This window comes from Tachyglossus aculeatus, chromosome 4 (genome assembly GCF_015852505.1).
Source record: "Tachyglossus aculeatus isolate mTacAcu1 chromosome 4, mTacAcu1.pri, whole genome shotgun sequence".
Taxonomy (NCBI): domain Eukaryota; kingdom Metazoa; phylum Chordata; class Mammalia; order Monotremata; family Tachyglossidae; genus Tachyglossus; species Tachyglossus aculeatus.
The window spans coordinates 103,497,272-103,520,041 of record NC_052069.1 but is presented as its reverse complement, the minus strand read 5'-3'; the positions used below and the strand labels follow the sequence as shown (position 1 = coordinate 103,520,041).

Genomic DNA, 22,770 nt, shown 5'->3' with positions numbered 1-22,770 from the left:
TTGAAAACATTTATTTCATAAATGAATTACTTGAATCATGTTTATTCTTTGGATCACTCTGCTAATACTGATTTTTAGAGAGCACATAAATACAGAACTTCTAATTGATTTTTTTAAAGCCTTAGCTTGTTTCTTATTATGGTAAGGAGCATGCAAAAGTCTAAAATGCTAAAATGTTATAATGAGCTGGTTACCAAATAGAAGCACCTTAAATAGTATGCCTCAAAGTGCAGGGGGTGTGGCACTTAAAGGGTTTAATCAACAATCAAAAGAGTTTACAATTTTATCTTGATGCTTCACTACAAAAATAATCTTTGTGGGAAAATGTGCTTTAGAAATGGCTTTTTTCAATTTCCATTTTAAAAAAACAAACGAACTTCACAGGAGCCATGTCAACAAATGACAAAAGGAACAGGAGAGGAAAATCAGGAAAAAAGGTTTTAAAATGACAATCAGAATAAACGTGGTCAATTCATTACAAATTTAACCTAAACATGGTACCCATACCTGCCCAAAGTGCACTGTGATTGGCCGTCTGTCTTCCCGAAGCTTGGGATCCTTCTTCTCCACCAACGGGGATGGTGCGGTTTTTGGTAGCTCTTCCGGGGCTGGGGTACAGCCATTCTCAGCAATGTCCTACGTGGTGGCAAAAGAAGGATGTTATTGTTGAGAATGCACTTACTCTAAAATGAGGGACAGGAGGGAGGGACGCTAAGCATTCTGAAGCTACAAGCCGACATGAGTGCGGAAAAACAGCACAGTGTACAAAACACATTCATAACTTTGGAGAGCTAATAAGATCCCCAGTTGATGGGTCTCAAGTGGAGGGAACTGAAGGTTCATGCTCATTTGGTATACTCCCTAAACCCTCTCTGACTCCCTAGAAATAGAAAAGAGCAGGGCCTAATTTGGGGCCTTTTGCATACTGGAGAGATCTAAATAGTGTTTTCAATATTTGGCTTAAGATTTCACATTCTCTTTACAAAAACAACAAATAATTGGTGGATGTAAAGGCCAAATATGTGCAAGACTGGCTTGGAAAAGTTCCTTTGGATGAGTCTCCCAGTGTTTAATGTGTATTATGTTTTAAATAGTTCAGTCTATCCCCAAAGGCACCAGGAACAAAATGGCTTGCTAAAGTCATGAGCTTCCGTTGGGTGGAATTAACTCCAAGTCCAAAACACAGGTTCCTTGTAAAAAGAACACAGGATTAGGAGCCAAGAGACCTGCATTCCTAACCCCAGCTTGGCTACTGGCCTATGTGATCTTGGGCAAGTTACTTAACCTTTCTGTGCCTCAGTTTCCTCGCCTGTAAAATGGGGGATCAAGTTAGATCTGATATCTTGAATTTACCCCGGCGTTTTACATAGTTCTTGACATTTAGAAAGCTTTTAATAAATATCATAGCTTACTAATTGGCATTTGGGAATGAATTCATATATTCACATTCAAACTATCAAAATGGACATCTATATGGTGGGATATTGGCACACTCTTGACTACTCACAGACTCTTTCTTGGGAAACACCTGACAATTTTTCACTAAACAGAATTGTAGACCTATGCTTCAGAGTATAACATCTACTTTGAACGGTTGAGGGAAAAAGTGGGGAAAATGAGGATGTGAGGAGGGGTGGTTAAAGGAGGATAGGGAGGGGTAATAGCTTACATCTTCTAAAAGTTTTCTGCATTGGGGATGGATACAGAAAAGAAACACAGACACAAGCCGCTTGAAAATACGGAAGTAGCCATCCACCTCTTGCTCCGTTTTCTGGGAAATATAGTCTCACTAGTCAAGAACCTAAACCTCACACATTTCTGCAGTGATGTTAAAAGAGACATCGTTTTGTAACTCTAGTGACATACCTACATACCACAGTAGCTTTGCAAAGAGAACCCAAGGCTGGCTTGGGACAGATTAGCTTTGATCAAATGACCCTTGAATGCTCTCTCAAATTCCAATCTGTTGGAGGAACAATAATGAGAGAATAAATAGACAGCCAATTATAAATGGTTCCTCTGTTCTCAGGGTGCTGGGCATTGGTCAAGAGAAGCAAAAAGGTGAATGGATTCTCTACAGGTTTGTGCTCAACCCAGACAGAAAGTAAAAGAGTTCTTCAGATCCAGCTGGTGGAGTGATGTTTCACTGGGAAGGGCAAGAGGAGAAGGGGTGTGGGATCTGGGGGAAAGATGCTTCCTTATTCTGTACAATGTTACAAACCATTCCTCTTGGCAATATGGTCCCTAATAATAATAATAATAATAATGGCATTTATTAAGCGCTTACTGTGTGCAAAGCACTGTTCTAAGCGCTGGGGAGGATACAAGGTGATCAGGTTGTCCCACAGGGGGCTCACAGTCTTAACCCCCATTATACAGATGAGGGAACTGAGGTACAGAGAAGTTAAGTGACTTGCCCAAGGTCACACAGCTGACAAATTAGTGGAGCCGGCATTTGAACCCGTGACCTCTGATTCCAAAGCCTGTGCTCTTTCCACTAAGCCACGCTGCTTCACTCCAAATATTAAAATGACAAGCAGAGAAATGACAGCAGGAGAAATGTACCTTTCCATCTAAAGATACAGGAATGAAAAAACTTAAAGGCTTCATCTATAACGCATGGGCAGGAAGCTGGGCCAGTAAGTTTTTATTAACTGAAAACCAGAAGATGATGGAAAGGAAAAAGGACACAATACCTATATTTGGAAGAATTGGGTAAATGGGCATATTTAGTAATTATGACATTTGTTAAGCTATGGTCCAAGCACTATTCTAAGCACTGGGAGAGCCTTCCCCAAATACGCAACTTAGAATCAGGATAGAAGGAAAATAAAACTGCTCAAAAACAGCAGAGAGCACTTTCACTGAGCCCCTGAGACTCTTTACAAGTTCCATCAGTATTTCTTTCCCTCCTACTTAGACTGTGAGCCCCACGTGGGAAAGGACTGTGTCCAATCTGAATAATTTGTTTTTTTATCTACCCCACTGCTTAGAATAGTGGTCGGCACATAGAAAGTGCTTAACAGGTACTGTAATTATTATTTCTGCAAGAGTCTACTATCCTCACTCAGTGATGCCCACCAACAGACACCTTTCCTTACATGAGAAAGCTAGCACATTTAGTAGTAGTTTGAAAAGATATAGGGCCATGTTACATTAACTTCGTTAAGTTTATTTTGGGGCAAGGAGACTGATCCCTCAGATCGCAAAACTTGAAGGGGATGGATAAGAAAATGGCATGGAAGAATTCTTGAAAGTGACCAACAGAAGGGCATATTCACCTGAAGATTGGAATCTAACCACTTGTCTTCCAAACAGCAGATTGGAATTTGTCCCAGAGAAGATGGAACAAGGGATAGTGTTGTCAAGAATTGGATAAAAAATAGTCAGTACTTCTCCTAGCACAGAATGCTGCCAGGAACCACTCTGACAAATTTCAGAGATCCCAGTTACTTTGCTGAGAACAATTTGCCTCGGGGTGGGCAAGCAGTGGATATCTAGGTTTTCCTGAAAGGGGAAGGGGACAGAATAATCATAGAACTTAGAAAAACTGCTTATAGCCTTTCTTAGATAAGTAAGCTTGCATGGTATAGGTGTAAAGTTCTGGGAATCTCTTCCAACTCTCTGATGTGAGGTCAATTCTTTATGGCAAAATACTTAGATTTATGTTAATAGGTTGCTTGGAGGTAACATGAGGTAAAGTGCTTCTACTCAATCAAGGTATGTTAAGTAGGAGACATCTGCCTGAGGTTACTCTGTCTTGAAAAACTCCAAATCAAATTACACACATATGCACACACACACACACACACACACACACACACGAAGTTGTTCATGAAGTTCAGAATGGAGGTACTCTCATATTTATAAACTGGCTTTAGAAAGAAATGAAAAGAGAGAAAGGTCACTCCAGAAGCATTAGACTGCAGGGGTGAAACTTCATCGAGAGGCTTCTCAGTGTCAACTAAATAGCCAAGGGCTATCCTCAAATCTTGACTCACAGAGTTCTTCTTGTTTAATTTATTCATTTATCTCAAACTCATGCAGCAATATTCTTTTCCAATACCTACCACAAGGAGAGTACTTAAAGAAAAACACAAATAAAAAAAGGAATACTGATATCAAGATACTAGACTATGTAGGAATTCCCTGAATTGAGGCAGAGACCCTGTTTTAATGTTTAGAAAAAGGAAGTGACAGTTGTATGACAAGGTGTGAAAGTGTTTGTTTTACCAGTGTGCGCATGCACACACAGAAAAAACCTCATATTTCATCCCCTCCCTCACTAAAATACCCAAACTGTAAACTCCTAGTAGCAAAAATATTTGTTAAACAGAATTATGGATCAGCTACCTATTCTCTGAATGAAAATGGAATCATTTTGTGATTCTCAAGGAAATGAACATTATTTAGAAACTTTTAAAAAGGGCTATTTCATAGGAAACTGCTCAAAGGCAGGGAATTGAAACCGTTCCTTAAAATTCCCATCAGTGCTAGTGCCTAGCACAATGTTTTGCACAAAGTATATCGATGGTGTTGATGATTGTGAAATAACATCACCCTAGAGCGGAAATTACTAGTTAATTTCACATTTTTAGCTTTCTACAGCTGAGGGGGAAAATGTGTGTGTGGGGTCAACTTTTTTTTTTTTAAAGGGGGGTTGGAGGGAGGTTGTAATGTGCATGGGTCCTGCTGGGTTGAATTCTATGAGATGAGGTATTCAAAGCTGCATATGTCTGTAACATCATGGAGCTACATAGGTGAACTAAATTTTCCCTCCTGAAAGTTGAGGCTGGTTTTCCTTGCATTTCTTCTGCCTAATTATATGCAGTGTGGCTTCAGAAAAGACCCTGCAACAGTATAACTTTTCCACCTTCCTCTAGTTAAGAAGAGAAATAGGTCTTCACTTCTTTTTTTTGTTGAAGAGTAGCAGATATAAAATAAAACCACACCACTGTATCTGTAACAATTATTTGCTATCAGTCATGAGGAACCTCTGAAAACTCCTATTTCTGCTGCTTTGAAATACTGTACCACAAATGAACAAGGAATGGAAACAGAGCAGCATTCAATCTCCACCATCATATTAAAGAAGGACCTTATACACACCAGGATGACCTCTCAATAGGTCAACCCCGCATTTTCCATTTGCAATTCAAACCCAAGGCAAGAGCTAGTCCAAGGGCAAAGTGGGCTCTTGATTATATTTAAGAGGTCATCATTGCTATGCAGAGTTGCAGGAGGCAGATCCTTAGCCTACCGCATTTTAAAACTGTATCATTGTTAGAAACAGCTTCTATTTCACAGTGGAAACCGAAGGGGAGATGTTGGGATGAGGTATGGCCTTATAAGACTCAAGGATGGGTTACCCTGGCTGAAATTGGGAAGGAAATTTTTTCAGTGGCAGTAAGGTCAGCCTGCGTAGAGCCTTAAATTAGCCCAAGAAGAAAGTAGATAACCCTGAAGAAAATCCAAATTATGTACATACTGAACAACATTAGATTTTCAATTACAAAAGAGCTCTACCACTAACAACTGCAAAATATCAAGTCTGCAGAAATCTGTAAAACCGAAGGGGGAAAAGCGAAAATTGAAAAGGGTGCACTAATGGATCTGTCAACAGTCCAACAGTGACAAGACACATTTCTATAAAATGGATGATGGTTAGTGAAACAGGTTTCACCATTTATGTCACCTGAAATCTACTGACACTTTCTATAGAACATTATCTCCTGAAGCTACTCTTGAAAAGAATGGCAGGGGGGAGAGAAAAAAGGGGAAAAAAAATCCTACTCCAAGGTCTATCTGAAAGAGGGAGAAGGGTGAACAGGGAGGGTGAGGGAAACATAGTGAAGATATTTCAAAAAGAGATCTGGGGTATTTAAATGAGGGTTTCTTTGGTGGTATTTTGAAAACTTTTGGGAACAATGGTCAATAGCACAAAGAGAAGATTTTCAAGCCCAATGTATCATTATATGAACTGGAAATCTACCATATAAGATAATGAAATAGGGATCCTCTGTCCTGGTCAAAAGTATTCTGGTGAGTGGGGTCAGTGGGAGGGAGAGAAGGAATGGAATATATTATTTGTTACTTGTACATTATTTTATTATCAATGATCACCCAAGAGTTAACTGTCAAATCTAAAAAATTGCTTTGCTTTCAATAGCATTTCTTTTTCCCATTTCATATCTAAGATCAAATTCACCCATGAGTGACTAAAATATCCTTGAAAATTTTAAATATCAAAATTAAGAACTACATTCCCCAACCTTGCTAGGAGGGCACCTAATGTCTGAGAGGAAAGGGCCTGTTTCATTTTAAAATACAGGCTGTTCACTTTAGGAGAATGTAACTCAACCACTAAAGTTCATTCTCTGTTGTAAGAAAGAACGCTGGGGTTTAGTCAGAAAGGCCTATTCTTCCAATTAAAAAAGGAAAATCAATTTATTTGACTGTTTCAAGTTATTTATAATTCTTTTCAACTGGTTTTCTTCTTAAAAAGCTAAGATGGATGCAGGTCTCTCATGAACTGCAATATCACATAAAAGCTTGGAATCCTTTGATGATGAAATATTAAAAATCCAAAACAATAGTTTATATATTGGCTGATGGACCAATATATCATGTTTCTGATTTTTTAAAATGCACAAGTGTCCTTGCCTTGGGCTCGAAGCAACCAAATCAAAACGGGAACGACCAAAATTTTCCCTGTTTTTTGCCCATCTTTTGAACGCCCAAATGAGCATGTTTTTCAAACTGGGCCCCAAGAGATCACAACAGTGCCAATCCAAAAGATAAATGAAATATTAAAAAAAATACTTCCACTTGCATAATCATTTCATTAAGCTTTTAGGGTAGCCTATCCAAAGGAGTCCTGCTCTCTTTATAACCAGAACTCATTTGGACCCTGACTCCCATTTCATCTTTCTAAAACTCTCATCCCAGCCCCTCAAAGTCTTGATAATAAACAGCATTGTTCTCTGGTTAAATCCACAATAGGAAGGACATTCAGAGAAAAGACCGATGCCTAGTGCCTCGGCATTACACGTGTTAGCCATGTGCATGTTGGGAGCTCTCGAGTGATTTCCCCTGAGAGGGCCCTTGGACTATGTTACAATGAGCCATTTGGAGCAAAGTTCACTTGCACGAAGGGGTGTCGTTACCGTGGGTAAGATCAGCCAATTTCCGCAGACCCCTGTGATCCCTGGGCACAACGGGGCAGATGAGGGACAGACTTACGGTGTTAACTCTGAACTTCCTTGCCTTTATGGGTTTAAGCCAGAGTCTTAATGTTATTTGAAGACAGTTTTTTTTGTCTGTGAATATTTAGAACAGTGTGAAAAATCCAGGACAGCTGGTAATGCATTTTGAAGTGTGCTAACAACACTGTATCAAACAGCTTTCTATTGATCACATAATGCTTTTTGTGGCTAAGCATTTCATACATGGTGCTTATACATTTTGAATAAGAACTTCAAGTACCTTTTGCTTCAAGCGGTTTTTCACCTCTTTTATTCCCATTTTTGCATGATCTTTTGCCTGCATGAAAAATTAATTTAAGTTAAAAATCCCTTTCTGTTTCCAGCAGTGACTGTGCTTGATTTCAGTCCATCATGAATCACCTTTTCTGATTACTGGAAATGGGAGGGAAAAATTGGATCATCAAGTTGAAACCACAATGACTATAAAAACAAATACAAAGCTAAAAGGTTAAAAAAATCTCCTAAAGATGCTGCAGAGATTTTGTTTTCTACATTTTGATAGCACAGAGTGTTTTTTCAAAGCCCGGTTTCTTTCATTCCCTAATTATTTATCTCCGCAGCACAGTGACAGCCACCAGTAATAGCACAGCTGCAACCTTCATGGCAGCAGCGGCTAGAATATCCGTTACATTTCACTAGGGCAGGGCTCAGGACAGATTTTCCTCACAAACTGGAGATCAGCAATGGTGAGGAGCTTGAATAGACACCTCATATTTTTATGTGCGGTTTTTTAAAAATCATGTCATTTTCTAATATTCATTTCTGTAGAAATCTCAATTTTTCTTTCACATCATTTTAGCCTGGCATGGTTAAATGGACAGATAGGAACCTTTTCCAAATAGGCACACTTAAGTTAATTTGTTAACTAAGCATTTAAAAGGCTAAGGAAACAAAAATGAAAAGAAACAGCCTCAGTTGTTTGGCACCAAATAAACAGGTAAGGAAAATCTTAGAGAAAAACACTTGACATCTGTGAAAGATGAAACCATCGGAAACTTGTGTGACTCTTTGCTTCCGTTCCATGACCGATGTCTCAGATACAACAGTGGATTGCCTACAGGGTGGTAGGGAAACGGAGAAGAGGAATTTGGAGTAGAATATAAAGTACGAACCCCCAAATCATGTATTTTCAAGTAAACTGGGAAATAATCATTGTACTTTCAAAGAATATGAAAATATTAAAGATGGATAAAGTGATCAAGGTTCTGTAAAAATTTGTTCCCCCAGGGACTAGAGTTGAATCATCCAAAATTTTCAAATCTGTTTTTACATGCTAAATCAGGTAGCCTCATATTTCATTGTTTACTATAAGGCTACATTTGAAATCAGCTTCTTACAATTAGTAATGACAAATTATTTGTTATGAAATAACACCACTAAACATTTCCAAACAAGCCCTCAATTCTTTAGCAAACTTGCACCAAAGCTTACAAAAGCACTTGTATAATTAAAGACAACCATCCAAACTGAAAAATTGGATTTGGAGTCATCAAAGGACCAAACTACGATCTGTTTTGATTGTGATTTCAAGCACGATACTTACAAACTTATAGACTGTCTTCATGGCAGGGTTAGCCTTGGTTTTCACGGTATTCAGAATTGCTCCACTCCCTTTCTATAATGAAAGTAGTAATTAACTATTTTAACTGAAATCATATAAGGTCAGTACCAATCCGGATCTCTTTTCTTTAGCCAAATGAAATGAAGTAGCAAGTTTACTTGATAATCACTAGAGGAAATACTTCTAAGCAGTAATTCACTTTTAGCATTATTTATATGTAACCCAACTAATGGTTACATACTGTCATTGCTAAGAAATGCTGATTCAGTTTAAAACCTACTTTAGAATGAGCACTGCAATCAGCATTTCGGCTTGTCATCTGTCCACCTGATGTAAGTAGGGCTCATCACTGACTCTATTCATTAACCAAGTGTTCCCGAAGCACTATCAATGGTGTCTTGAGAAAATTCTACTTAGTGTATATATGTCTTAAATGACTTAATAATAGAACACACTCCCATTGTAAGCATAGCTAGAGCAGAACATTCATATCCAGAATAGCTTGGGCTGTACATTCATTCTGAAAATACGCTACTCTCTGGAGGAGGGCACCTTCTTTCTTTTGTCCTTGTTTTCTGTTTGAGTTCTTTATATGACTGGTAAGCTGCCTTAAAATCTAAACTCGGAGAAAAGGAAAGAATGGATACATTATGAAATCTAACTAGGAATAGTAGTAATAGTAGAAATGGTATTTATTGGGGAGGCAGACAAAAATATTTACAAACAAGGGAATCAGAATAACTAATATACAAATATGAATAAATAAAAAACTTATTGGGTTTAGTCACAATAAAAATCTGCTGGGCTGTTTTCTGGGAATGGGGAAAGGGGTAAAGGGGATGTAGAAGAGCCAGAAGGCTCTTGATCCTTCATGCATAACTGACTTAATGATAAGCAGTGAGTATACAAAACAGATTATCAATTGAAAATATAAAGAATCTCTTTATAACAGCTACCAAATTTAGCAATATGCTGCTTTTATTGTTAAGCCCATATGCTGTTTCATGGTAACCTGGTAAACTGTCAAATTTTACAATAACTAGAATTTATAATCCCCTTACTTTCCAAAATGTATCCTATTTTTTTAAAAAAATATTGTTCTAAAGCATCAAAACCTCTTTTGGATAAACAACTGCTTAATTCTCAATGATGAACTCTTATCTTCAGGTTGCCTGCATGTAACTGAGACTTTGCCTGTGTGTAACTGAGACTCTGGGCTACTAATGGGGTTGGCAAGGAGAAGTGGTATTCAAAATTTCACTTTAGATGGTGAACTCCTTGAGGACAGAAACTGTATCTTCTACTTTTATGGTATGTTACTTAGTGTTTCATATATTGCTTTGCACAGAAGGTGGTCAACCAATACTGATGATGGTGAATTAAATAAGTGACAGTTCCCCTGTAAAAAACCTGGTTTTGGACATTTTTGCAGCTCCCTTAAATCTCTGTTTCAAATAAAACATTAGAGCCACTGCAGCATGAAGCAAATGGGGAAGTCTGCACAGTGGAAAAGGATATGGAAAATTCAGCCATTATTAGTTCGTTTTCTCAATAGGGTAATTCAGATTAAAAAAACCCCAACACTTTGGAGGTTGAATGATTCATCTGGGCTACTTTCTTGGAGAGTGATGCACATGGGGAAGTCTGCACAGCCCAAAAGACATGGAAAATTCAGTCAATATTAGTTGGTTTTCTCAACAGGGTAACTCAGGTAAAACAACAACAAAAACAACAACAGCAACAAAAATCATTTTGAGGGCTGAATGATTCATTTTAACTATTTTTTGGAGCAAATCAACTAGTCTCCTTCTCTTGAGTTTTGCAGACACCATAAATGTTAAGGTTTATCTAGCACTACAGGAACAGTATACATCTCAAACTATTCTGCCTTCATCTTTTCAGAAACCGAAAAAGAGTATAACAAAATCAGCTTAAGTTTTCACAATATGAACATACATTTTACTGAGAGCCACCCTCCCTCACGCCCACAGACTACATTCTGGTTTGTTATCTGAAAAAGACTCACTAAAAGCATAAAACGATTCCCCCATTTTTCTTATCTGAGCATAGGAATGGTTTCTGTGGTCGCTATCTTTTATTCTACACCTGACAAAAAAACCTATTGTTTAGAGCAAAAATAACTTCAAATTATGAATGTTTGGAGTAAGAATATTTGGGCTTGCAAAGATTGGTGAAAATGATGACATAAAGACTCACAAAGGGCATTTTTGAAGCAAGCCACTTATTTAGATAGTACAGTAGATCACTTACCCTTACTGTGGAAAGCCACTGGTGATAAAGTTTATCACTCCCTGGAGAAAGGGAAGGAAAAGATGTTACAAATTAAACAAGCCACTGGCTTATGCTTTTGATGAGGCCTCAAGCAAGAGCAACATTGAAAATTTCCTTGGGTTTTCTATTTATTTTCTGAAGTCTAACAGAAGTCACCACAGCTAAAGTCAAGGTTTCATCAGCAAACTGTGATACAGCTAGCATTTCATTTTTGGACATCATCTTATCAGAGCCTGCCTGTTTAGGAGAAGCAACTGATTTCAGAACAGACAGATATCCATCTGGGGCCTTGTAGATAACATCATACACTGAAAAAGCAATTCTTTGAACACACAGAGAACCTTTCATACACAGAGATCACAGCCCAACGAACACTTTACTTCATTCTCTAGCCAGGATGGAAATCAAGCCTCCAGAGAGGAAGAAAAGAGCTAAATACTTCATGGCAATTCAAGGACTATCACAACTGAGACATGAAATAGAATGTTTCTTACCAGCATATTCGCCCATATTTATCTCCTCTTCAAAAACATCACTGAAGCCTTCTCCAGAGTTGAGAAGATCCAGGCGCCCATCAATAAACTATATACAGAATATACTTTTTAAAAAGGCAAAAGAATGACTTCACAGCATCATTATGTCAGAGGCAAAAATAATCTCCAGGATTAGAGGTGGAAAAGCCCTTAAGTGTCCTGTTCTTACCCTTAAGGATCCTTAGGATACATGCATTAAGCTGTGGGAGCACTTAGGTCATGTGTAAAAATTACATTTGGATTTGTATTCCTAAAGTAAGAGAATTGGAAGATGTCTTCGAATGGCTTATATCACAATACATTTTCCAAACTGCAACACAGTGGCTGTCAGTATTCATTCTATTTCCAGGTTTTGGAATTTAGCACTGTGATTCCACCGCGAAGCCCACAGAGATGATCCTGGGAGACTACAATGAAGTGAGGGAAGCAGTGTCACCTAATGGATAAAGCAGGGGCCTTGGAATCAGAGGACCTGGACTCTAATCCCATCTCTGCCACTTGCCTGCTATGTGACTTTGGACAAATCACTTAATTTCTCTGTGCCTCAGTTTCTTCAACTGCAAAAAATGGGGATTCAATACCTGTTGTCCCTCCCACTCGACTGTGAGCCCCACGTGGGCCAGAAACTGCAACTGGCTGATTAACTGGTACGTACCCCAGCACCTAGAACAGTGCTTGACTCATAGAAAGCGCTTAACAAATACCATAAAAGAGTAGTTCCTAGGTAAGGAGGGCTCCTTAGTGGTGTCCTACCTGTTTAAAGAGCTGAAGCTGTATAGCATTTTGAAGGAACTGCCTCATGGCACTGGATCGATGAGACACAAAGGTTTCTTCACAGAAAGTTATTGGTTCCTCCTGCGAAGGTGAGAGCACAGGAAAAAAAAAAAGTCGAGTCATTTCTGGACACACATGCCTGATTAAAAACATTACCACTAAGTAGGAAAGGATTAAGAGTGACTAAATATATTACTTGAATACTCAATTTTAGGTGGAAGCTTAAAAATATTTTTCTTAAGGGAAAAAAATCAAAGTTTAAAAATTATAATCCATCTGAATCTGAGAAAGATTAGAGTATTTCATATCTTGAATTGAATGAACTTTCCCCTTTTCACAGCTTTGTTGGCAAAAGACAGAGATTGTTTTGAAGCTCAACTTTTATCTTGCTTTAATGAGTTATGTTAATGTTGAAGTCTACTGTGAAACTGCCATCAGGGCACACATTTCCTCCACATTTAAACTCTCCAGCCTCGGTCCAGCAAGTAAATACATTTATTAAATAAGAAAAACACATCAGGAAATTAAGAGATGTAAAATGATGTTTGGGGTCAAATTCATTTTCAAACTCTTTCAATTCATTCCCAAAATTACTCCAAAATTTTCATCTGGAGAGAGTTTACTTGTTTGGTAGTTGGGATTGGCAGGGTGCTCAGGCGTGACTGATTGTTGTGCCAATGGGACACACTAACTTGTTCAGATTTAACTTCTGGTACCATTCATGGCTTCTGGATTTGAACTACAGTGAGCAGTTTTGTTTCTGAACTGGGGCTCAGTAACAGAAGACTTTGGGCAGGAGGTGGGGGTGTGGGGGTGTGGGGTGTGTGTGGGGTGTGTGTGTGTGTGTGTGTGTGTGTGTGTGTGTGTGTTGGGGAGGGGAGGCAGGCATCATTTCAGGAGGTGATGGATTAAAAAAAAGTAGGAGCTGGTTCTTAACATACCATCCCTTACCTCCAGTGAGTGCCAATTTTGGCAACCCAATGAGAGAGATTGGAAATTAAGGGTCTGGCTTACTGAAGGGAAAAGATGGCACTGAAAATAGTGCTAGGTTCTCCAAGCGCATGCATGTGACCTCCAGTATTTCATCTCCTTTCCATCTACTGTGAACCCAATGGGTCTCTGACCATAAATTCATCACAATAATCAGCATTCCCCCAAAACAGAAAGACTAGAGTCTGGAGGGGAAAGTTCATTTTTGTTAATGTCTGTGGCCAGTTGTTGTCTTTTGCTATTGCTGAATTGGATAAAATTCTGAGATGAAATTTTCCCTTAGGGGAGTGCACTTGGTTCAGAACAATATGCTACTTCAGGGTCAGCCACAACTTCTGGAAGAGCCCAGCAGTTTGGGCTGAAAATACTGTATCCTGGGCCTGTTTTAATTAGGTCTTCCCCTCAGTTGAGTTTGATAAAAAGGTTGTGTCCGAAGACTTCAATTATGCAAGCTAGTGGGTAAAGAGCTTTGGATTCTTAAGGAAAGTGATGCCAGGATACGTTGAGCTGCTTCTTGTAGCTTTAGCACTTGATCTGCCAAGAAGGTGGTGACAACTGAAGGATCAATAAGATCAGTGTGGCTTAGTGGAAAGAGCCCGGGCTTCAGAGTCAGAGGTCATGGGTTCAAATCCCTACTCTGCCAATTGTCAGCTATGTGACTTAGGGCAAGTCACTTAGCTTCTCTGTGCCTCAGTTACCTCATCTGTAAAATGGGGATGAAGACTGTGAGCCCCCCCCATGGGACAACCTGATCACCTTGTAACCTCCCCAGTGCTTAGAACAGTGGTTGGCACATAGTAAGCACTTAATAAATGCCATTATTATCATTATTTTTATTATTATTATTATCAGTAAAATCAAGCACGGTTACAAGAAGATTTTAATTAGGACTTCAGCTGAGGCCCTGAAAGAAGGAAAAATATGCTACCCACACATTGGGAAGACACTCTTTCATAGTGTGTCCTAATGGAAAGGGCACAAGACTGGGAGATGGGAGATCTGGGCTCTCATCCTGGCTCTGCCACTTGGCTGCTGTGTGACCAGTGGCAAGCCTGCTATGTGCCTCAATTTCCTCATCTGTAAAACGGAGATTAAATACCAGTTCTAGCTCTGCCTTAGTCTGTGTGCCCCATGTGGGAAAGGGACCATGTCTGATCTGATTGTATTTTACCTACCCCAGTTCTCACTACAGTGCTGGGCACATAGTACAAACTTAAATATCACAATAGTAATAACTGTTATTATGAACTTCTCAGATGTGACATCAACCCAAAATGGACCAACAGAACAGATTAAAGACAGGGTCTGAAACGCCTGTCAATAGCAATATTTAAAAGGTTTCTAGCACTTTTCTACTTAGGATCTCCAAAAGAAAAGGCAGATGGTACACAAATTACAAGTCCTCTATGAAGCAACCGCCCCCTCTTTCACTGGGACAACAGGAAGAAAATTACATGACCAAGTTACAACCAGCTATTAATACTAGTGGAGCTGCAAAGTTCACATGGAGGGAGGTTTCCTCCCTCTGGTTTTGGGCTATTTTGGGATTGGGTGGCTGGGTAAAGATTATTTCAGATCTGAGGGCTCCTGCACAGTTGGGATGGTTCTGGCTTGGTTCTGAGGCTCCTCTGGTTTCCAGAGGCACTCCTGGGGGTTTAGGTCCATCCAAACCCTTTCTTCAGAACTCTTTTCAGTCCAGGGGGACCTGAGAAATGCCTAGAACTGGCCCATCCCCTCAGCTGGGTTCCACAGACTGGGAGCTCTCCCCATCTGCCTCAGACTCCCCTGAGATCTTCCTCCTCCCCATTCCCTTGTTCCATAGGCTGGTGTAAATTACTTGAGGTTCACTGGTCTGACTCAAGCCCCTGAGGAAGGCCTGTGGCACTCTGAAACAGCCACAGAATTCCAGAAGGCCCCTTGATATCACCCAGTTTTCATTCAATTGCATTTATAAAATGCTTAGTACAGTGCTTTGCACACAGTAAGTGCTCAATAAATGTGGCTGAATGAATGAATACTGTGCGCAGAGCACGGTACTAAGCACTTAAGAGAGAACAAAATAACAATAAAGACATGCCCTGGCCACAACGAGTTTTGATAGCTGAGCCAGACCCCACTGTGTGTTTTCCTTCCATCTCCACATTACCCCTGTAGCTGGTATGTGACAGTGGCCTCTACCACTAACGGCAGAAAGCCTAGGTACCCCTCAATCCATCTGTTTATCACTCAAGAAAATCCTTATTCCCAAATCCAAGAATTAAGAGCCTCATTTTAATCATTTGCCATCTGAAGTATCTCAGAAAAGTACAGATCTCTTTTTCAGGGGATAAAAATCTCTTAAACTTTTCACATTGGTTTCATGCACATTTGCTCAGCTCTTTAAATATTTTTTTGATAGTAAAATTTGCACTTTTCAGTCTTTAGCATTCCCCTGCTCTTTCCTTTGACATGAAGACATCAAACTGTTCAGGCCAAATTTGCCCCCCTCCCCCCTCAACCCCAACCTCTGTGCTAAGAAACTACTCTTCCTCCCCACACCCCCCAATATCTACAATGGGAGTCTGGTTGACGCTGTCTAGTTAACTCACTTTTTTCCAAGAATTAATGGTTTAGTTGGTTGTTGAGCTGATTAGACCTTTTATCTTCTAAGGACGGAGAAAACTTGGGCTCTCTTCCTGCTTACTGATATGGAAATTAATCAGCCAGGTCAGGCCCTGAGGATTCAGGCTTAGATCACATTAGCCCAGTTGCTGTTTTTTTTAACTATGACCTGGGGGGACAGTAAAAACTAAAATCTTGAACCCCATCAAAAGTATGGTTTCCAAAAGGCAAGTTTTACTCTAGGATTACCTTCTTCATATACTGCATCAATTGAAAACTCTATAACTAGTGAGTTGAGTTTTCACTAACAGGTGACACTGGAAATGCCAAAGGTTTCACACATTTTCTGGAACAAATGGGTGTGCTCACAGTTTAAATATAAAAGTTTAAGTCATATTCTTCAACAGTTTAACTTGTCTTTCTGCCAAGCCAAACTTTATGGCTCAATTCACTCAAATCAGGAGAGGTTCTCTTGCCCCTCTGAAGCCTGGGCAGCATTGAACGCAGTTCATAAGGGCCAGAAACATGCTTCTAGAGCCAAGAACTGTGTTGAGGCGTGGAATTGGGCAGATCTTTTGAGTTTATGAGTAATTAGAACTGTTTGGCTGTCAGTAACCACATGCACACTGAATTTAGCTTTCTTGTGCAGGAAAAAAAAATGACATCAGGGAAAAAATGGGCAGCTACTCAAGATCCCCATCTCTGGAAGGGGCTCCCCCAAAGCTCTGTCAACAGCACCTCAACCCTGATCTTATCTTGATCACGGCTGTTGCTGGGCTAAAATGACTAGCTGTGTTAGAACATCAGTGCCATGAAGTGGAACACATATATGGAGATGGAGGGAAGTATGTTCTCCAGGGAGGACAGAAAAGAGTGAACTTTAGTCTATAGTTTCTACTGCCCTGTCTTCCAGGATCCTGCACGACACACTCTCTGCACTCACCAATGGCCATTCAAATACTACTCAGACACCCACAGAGATCTGCACACTCCGGGGTATGAGGTAAAAAAAAAAGATCCATTCCTTCAAAGGGCTTCCACAAACAGAAGACTTCATATGGAGAGGCTCTTGAGGGAGGGCTGCTGGTCCAGCTATTAATTAGCTAGGGTGGGATTATGTGAGGTGGGTATCAAGGTTTCTCCAGTGTATTCCCAGAAGATCAATTAATGGTATTTATGGAGCGCTACCTCGGTGCAGAGCAGTGTGGCCTACTGGAAAGAGTACGGGCCTGAGAGTAAGAGGACTGAGGACCTGGGTTCTATTCCCACCTCCATCATATTCATTCATTCATTCATTCATTCAATCGTATTTATTGAGTGCTTACTGTGTGCAGAGCACTGTACTAAGCACTTGGGAAGTACAAGTTGGCAACACTTAGAGATGGTCCCTACCCAACAGTGGGCTCACAATCTAGAAGGGGGAGACAGACAACAAAACAAAACATGTAGACAAGTGTCAAGTCATCAGAACAAATACAATTAAAGCTAAATACACATCATTAACAAAATAAATAGAATAGTAAATATGTACAAGTAAAATAAATAGAGTAATAAATCTGTACAAACGTATATACAGGTGCTGTGACTTAACTTCTCTGTGTCTCAGTTACCTCATGAGTAAAATGGGGTTTAAGGCTGTGAGCCAAACATGGGACATGGACTGTGTCCACCTCAGTGCTTAGTACAGCACTTGTGTATATATGTACATATTTATTATTCTATTTATTTTATTAATGATGTGTGCATACCTAGAACTCTATTGATTTATACTGATGCTATTGATGCCTGTTTACTTGTTTTGATGTCTGTCTTCTCCCCATCTAGACTGTGAGCCGTTGTTGAGCAGGGATTGTCTCTATTTGTTGCTGAATTGAACTTTCCAAGTGCTCAGTACAGTGCTCTGCACACAGTAAGCGCTCAATAACTATGATTGAATGAATGAATACAGGGTCTGGCAAATAGTATGCACTTAACAAATGCCATTTAAAAATAGAGCACTGTACTAATGAATTAAGAGAGTACAATACAATGGAGTTGGTAGACAGGTTCCCTGCCCAAAACAAGCTTACAGTCTAGAAGGGGAGACAGACATTAATATAAATAAATAAAATTATTAATTTGGGTAACATCTGAATACAATATAAATAAATTAAATAAATAAATTAAGTGCTATGGAGCTGAGAGTGGGGTGAATACCATGTACCTGAAATGTCATGAAGTTTTGGACTGTAAACTTCTCAACCAACTCTACCAACTCTACTGTATTCTCTGAGTGCTGAGAACAGTGTTCTACATATTGTAAGCACTCAGAAAATAACATTGATGAAGTCAGAGAAGAGAGGGTTGTGATTCAGGGGCCCAAACCCATTAGGTAGAGGTGAAGGAGGAGCCTATTCCAGGTAGGGAGGACTGTTTGCTTCTGATACATACCCCCAAGCACCTTGTACAGTGTGTTGCATTCAACAGATCTGCAGTAAACACAGTTGAAGATGAAACAGGAATTAAAGAAGTAGGTGGAAAGGGCTGAAGGAGGAAGCTGGAACTGAGAAAAGGCAGGGGTCTGGGTGGGAGGGAAGAGGAGAGAAAAGAGGGATGTGAATTAGAAGAGGAAAGAAAGGAGGGTTTGAGGAATGAGGAAGTATTTATTGGCACAAGCTGACTGGTCTGCTTTTTGTTTAATATTTTCAAATGTTTAATGCCATTAGCCCTAAACATAGTTCCTGATGATGCAGAAAACCATTTGAAAGATGTTTTCAAGGAACATTCCATGTCACTTCCCTCCAGAAGCTACTGACTATATTGGAAACTTCAGATAAAAGAGCAAGACAGAGCTCTGTTTTATGACTGCATCACCATCACCGGTACCTATCAAGTACCTACTGTACAACTTACACTGCATTAGGCACTTGAGACCATACAAAAAAAGTAAAAGACCTAGATCTGCCTTAAAAGAGTTTACAATCCTAGGTGGGGTGTGGGGGCAGGGGTGGACAGAAGAAATTCTACATGCAAAAGCAACAAGAAGAAAAATGTATATCTAATCATAGGTGCCAACAGAGGCCATTTTCCCCATTGGGGCTAGCCCTGAGTGGGGAGAAGCTAACAGGGCAAAGTCACTGATTAACAGCTTTTGAGGCAAGATGGGAATTGAAGCTAATCTGCTTCAGTATAGAATGCTCAAATTTGGAGGCTCAACAGGTGAGTCACTTGATTAGCCAACTATCCACATTTTGAGGACAGTTGTGTGAACAAGGGGGGAAATGATTTGGAAGGAGGTGGTAACATACATCCTATAACAGCCACAAAGATTCAAAAGTATAATTTGTGCCTGTTTATTCTACCCACAAAGTAATGAAACTGTAGCTTTAGGAATTTGGATAACTTGGTTAATTACTTGTTACTTAAGTAACCAGGAGGCTGAAGCAGTAATCTAGGCAGGGCAGGATGAGTGATTGTATTAACATGGTAGCCCTTTGGATGGAGAGCAAAGGGGGAATTTTAGCAATGTTGTGAAGGTGGGACTAACAAGATTTGGTGATGGATTGAATACGTGGACTGAATGAGAGAGAGGAGTCAAAGATAACGCCAAGGTTATGGGCTTGTGAGAAGGATGGTTGTGCCATCTACAATGACGGGAAAATCCGAGGGAGGACAGAGTTTGGGTGGGAAGATAAGGAGCTCTGTTTTGGACATGTTAAGTTTGAGGTGACGGGAGGACATCCAAGTAGAGATGTCCTGAAGGCAGGTGGAGATGCGAGTGTGGAGAGACAGAGAGAGATCTGGGAGGAGATGTAGTTTTGGGTATCATCTGCATAGAACTGGTAGTTGAAGCCCTTGGGAGCAAATGGGTTCTCCAAGGGAATGAGTGTAGATGGAGAATAGAAGGGGGCTGAGAACTATGGAGCACTATAGTGTACAGAGCCCTATACTAAGCACTATATGCACTCTTCACTTCCAGGGGCATAAAACTGCCAGAAGAAATGCCTCCTCCACAAAAGTTATTTCACTGTGCTGACAGAACAGTGGCAAAAAGAAGTTGGTTTATCCGAGGAAAAGTGACAATCTCTGAAGCTAATATGATCTGATAAACAGCATTTGAAGTTGGGGAAGGGGCAATTGGCTCAACTCCTTTGCCTCGGCAATGACAAATAATTCAGCCACAACTGGTATTCGGATCTGTGTGTTTCTCGACATCCCGATGCCGTAAATGTAATCAGCGAGAGCTCATCTCCTAACTGTTTCTATCAAAGTGTTATTCAAAGGGCATGGCTCATGTACAGTAGGGGAAGGAACAGAGCACAGTTTTATTAGGTATTCGTAATGCTGCTCAGTGGACCACACTCCCCACAATGAGCCCTAAATTACAAATCCATATTCCCAAAGTGAGATTTGTTCATTGCTAGAATGCCATACGTTATGACAATATGGGGGTTTAACAAGGGCTTTTCAAATGATCCAGAGAGTGGAATGGCAGAGCAAGGCAGAGAGAAATTGCCGACAGACAGTATTTGCCCGTTGTGCTTTCACCACTTACGTATTTACCATTTTCCTCCACCCACACTATCTATATTATAGTAAAGACATTCAAATCACAAGAGTTCAATCCAACCCAGGCACTAATCCTGTGCAAGCAAAGACATCCATGGCTTCTTCCCAACCCAGTAACGAAGACAAGTGGGGAGAAGTCAGGAAATCCTGATTAGTGGAGGAATATGCGCTGAGCTAGGAGACACATGGAGCAGAGATGATATTATCAACTTGGGCCGCTTCATGCATACAGGCATAAGATTTCACTTCAGTAAGGAATGGGGATATGAACCACCTTCTAAAAAGGAAAATGGGGAGAATATTAATGGTGGTAATTAAATGATTCACAATAGCCACCACCCTGTGCTGCTATTCTAGCAATTCAGACTTCTTTGGCAGAGCAGGTAGCTATTTTTCCTAGATCAAGGAAAAAGAAATTGGGGGACACATTGAGATCTTTCAAAGCTCTGTCTACCATTTAATCCAAACCAGTATGAGTTATATTTTCTTTATTCTCTTTTACAGTTGTTGCCTCAACCATTGTTAGGATATGGGTTCCAACTCTTAATTCTGTCTCCATTCAAATACTCACCAAAGTCAATTTTAACCTGATTATGGAAAAGATGAAGAACCTTAGCCTTCCTAGGTGCAAAGGACATATTTTCTCTCCCTGTAACCTCAGTGAGGCAGCTCATCTACATTACAGAGGCATCAAAGACATAGCTTGGGTCCTTCCATGATCTTGGGAGTTTCGGCACCTCCCTTTGAGCCAGTCTGGATAAGTTTAGAGGGAGCATAAAACAAGCACACCCTACAAACTGAAAAACCACAGAACTCTTCTTATCTTGAGTAGAAATGGGAACATGGGAATTTACTAATTACATGATACAATGATCCAGTGATAGAAGAACTACAATAGGACTAAATCAGTTTTGAGGAAGGGTAAAGTAAAATAGCACGGCTCTAAACCTCTCATTAGATGATCACAAAGACTAATAATCTATGAAAAACTCAGAATTTTGCAATAAGAAACCTCCAGACACAAACGACCTTCCACTGCTTCACAGGGAGAATGATATTAGATTATAAAGTCTTCTACCTCAGGCTGAGCTAATCCATAGCTAAGAAGGCTATCGTGGGTACCAAAGCTTGCTGTTAATATCTGAACCTTAAATAATGGTGCTCTTTGATGTTTGCTCTGTTACACAAAACCACCACATTCTGCAGGCATTAGCAGTAGGAGAAATTTCGGTTCCAACTACTAATCCATGTGAAAACATTTGGTCAAGTCAGGAGCTTCTGCTAATAGTACCTGAAAATTTGAGTGCCTCCTCAACCTCTTCTTCAGGGTTTATATCATCAAATCAATCTGTCCTCTGCTAAATGCATCCCCAGAACCAGATTATGGTCTCACCTTCCAAGATTATAATCAGAAGCCAGCTACCTTACTAAGGGCAACCCACAATGAATAGCAAAGAGGATCTGAAGAGCAGGGAAACTTGTGGGTTTGGATCTGTACCCTTTAGACACTTGATATTCACCCTACCCTCAGCTTCATAGCTCTTATGTACATATAATAACTATGGTATTTGTTAAATGCTTACTATGTGCCAGGCACTCTACTAAGCACTGGGATAGATACAAGGTAATCGGTTTGTACACATTCCCTATCCCACATAGGGCTCATGGTCTTCATCCCCATTTTACAGATGAGGGAACTGAGGCATATCTGTAATGTATTCATTTATATTAATGTCTCTCTCCCTCTCTAGACTATGAGCTCCTTGTGGGCAGGGAACATGTCTACCAACTCTAAAACACCACTGATTAATTGTGGGTGACAATCCATACTGCAAATGTACCACAGGAACAATTACAAAAAAGCAACAAAGTGAAAATGCTTACTTACTTGAAGAAACATGTTGGCAAAGAACTATGAGCCACCCAAGGGAAAGAACATTTTCCTGTGTTATTTTCCTACATAATATACATAACAACAATTAAGAATTATTTTTGTTTTGATTACATATCACACTGTACTTCTCTGGGATGGCTAGATGCAACACATAATTCAAACAAAAAGAATATAATTAAACCTACATAGAAACAACTTAATTTGAGAAGTGCTTCTGTGAAGGTATAAATAACAGCATTCCCCAACCTAATTCACTCAAATTCCAGTACCAGCAAACCTAAGGCTATCAACCTAAGGCAGCACTGCATGGGG

At 39.9% G+C, this 22,770-nt stretch overlaps 1 protein-coding gene across 4 annotated transcripts in view; it reads right to left on the bottom strand.

The window, feature by feature from the left end:
- DENND1A (DENN domain containing 1A) overlaps positions 1-22,770 on the bottom strand; it is a 514,969-nt gene that overhangs the window by 66,801 nt on the left and 425,398 nt on the right. For all 4 annotated transcript variants that reach the window (XM_038744796.1, XM_038744798.1, XM_038744797.1 and 1 more), the window contains exons 14-19: positions 12,405-12,506; positions 11,613-11,700; positions 11,098-11,138; positions 8,809-8,880; positions 7,486-7,542; positions 508-636 (exon numbers count right to left, since the gene is read on the bottom strand). In XM_038744796.1, the coding sequence (XP_038600724.1) occupies positions 508-636; positions 7,486-7,542; positions 8,809-8,880; positions 11,098-11,138; positions 11,613-11,700; positions 12,405-12,506 (489 nt within the window). The remainder of the gene's footprint in view (positions 1-507; positions 637-7,485; positions 7,543-8,808; positions 8,881-11,097; positions 11,139-11,612; positions 11,701-12,404; positions 12,507-22,770) is intronic.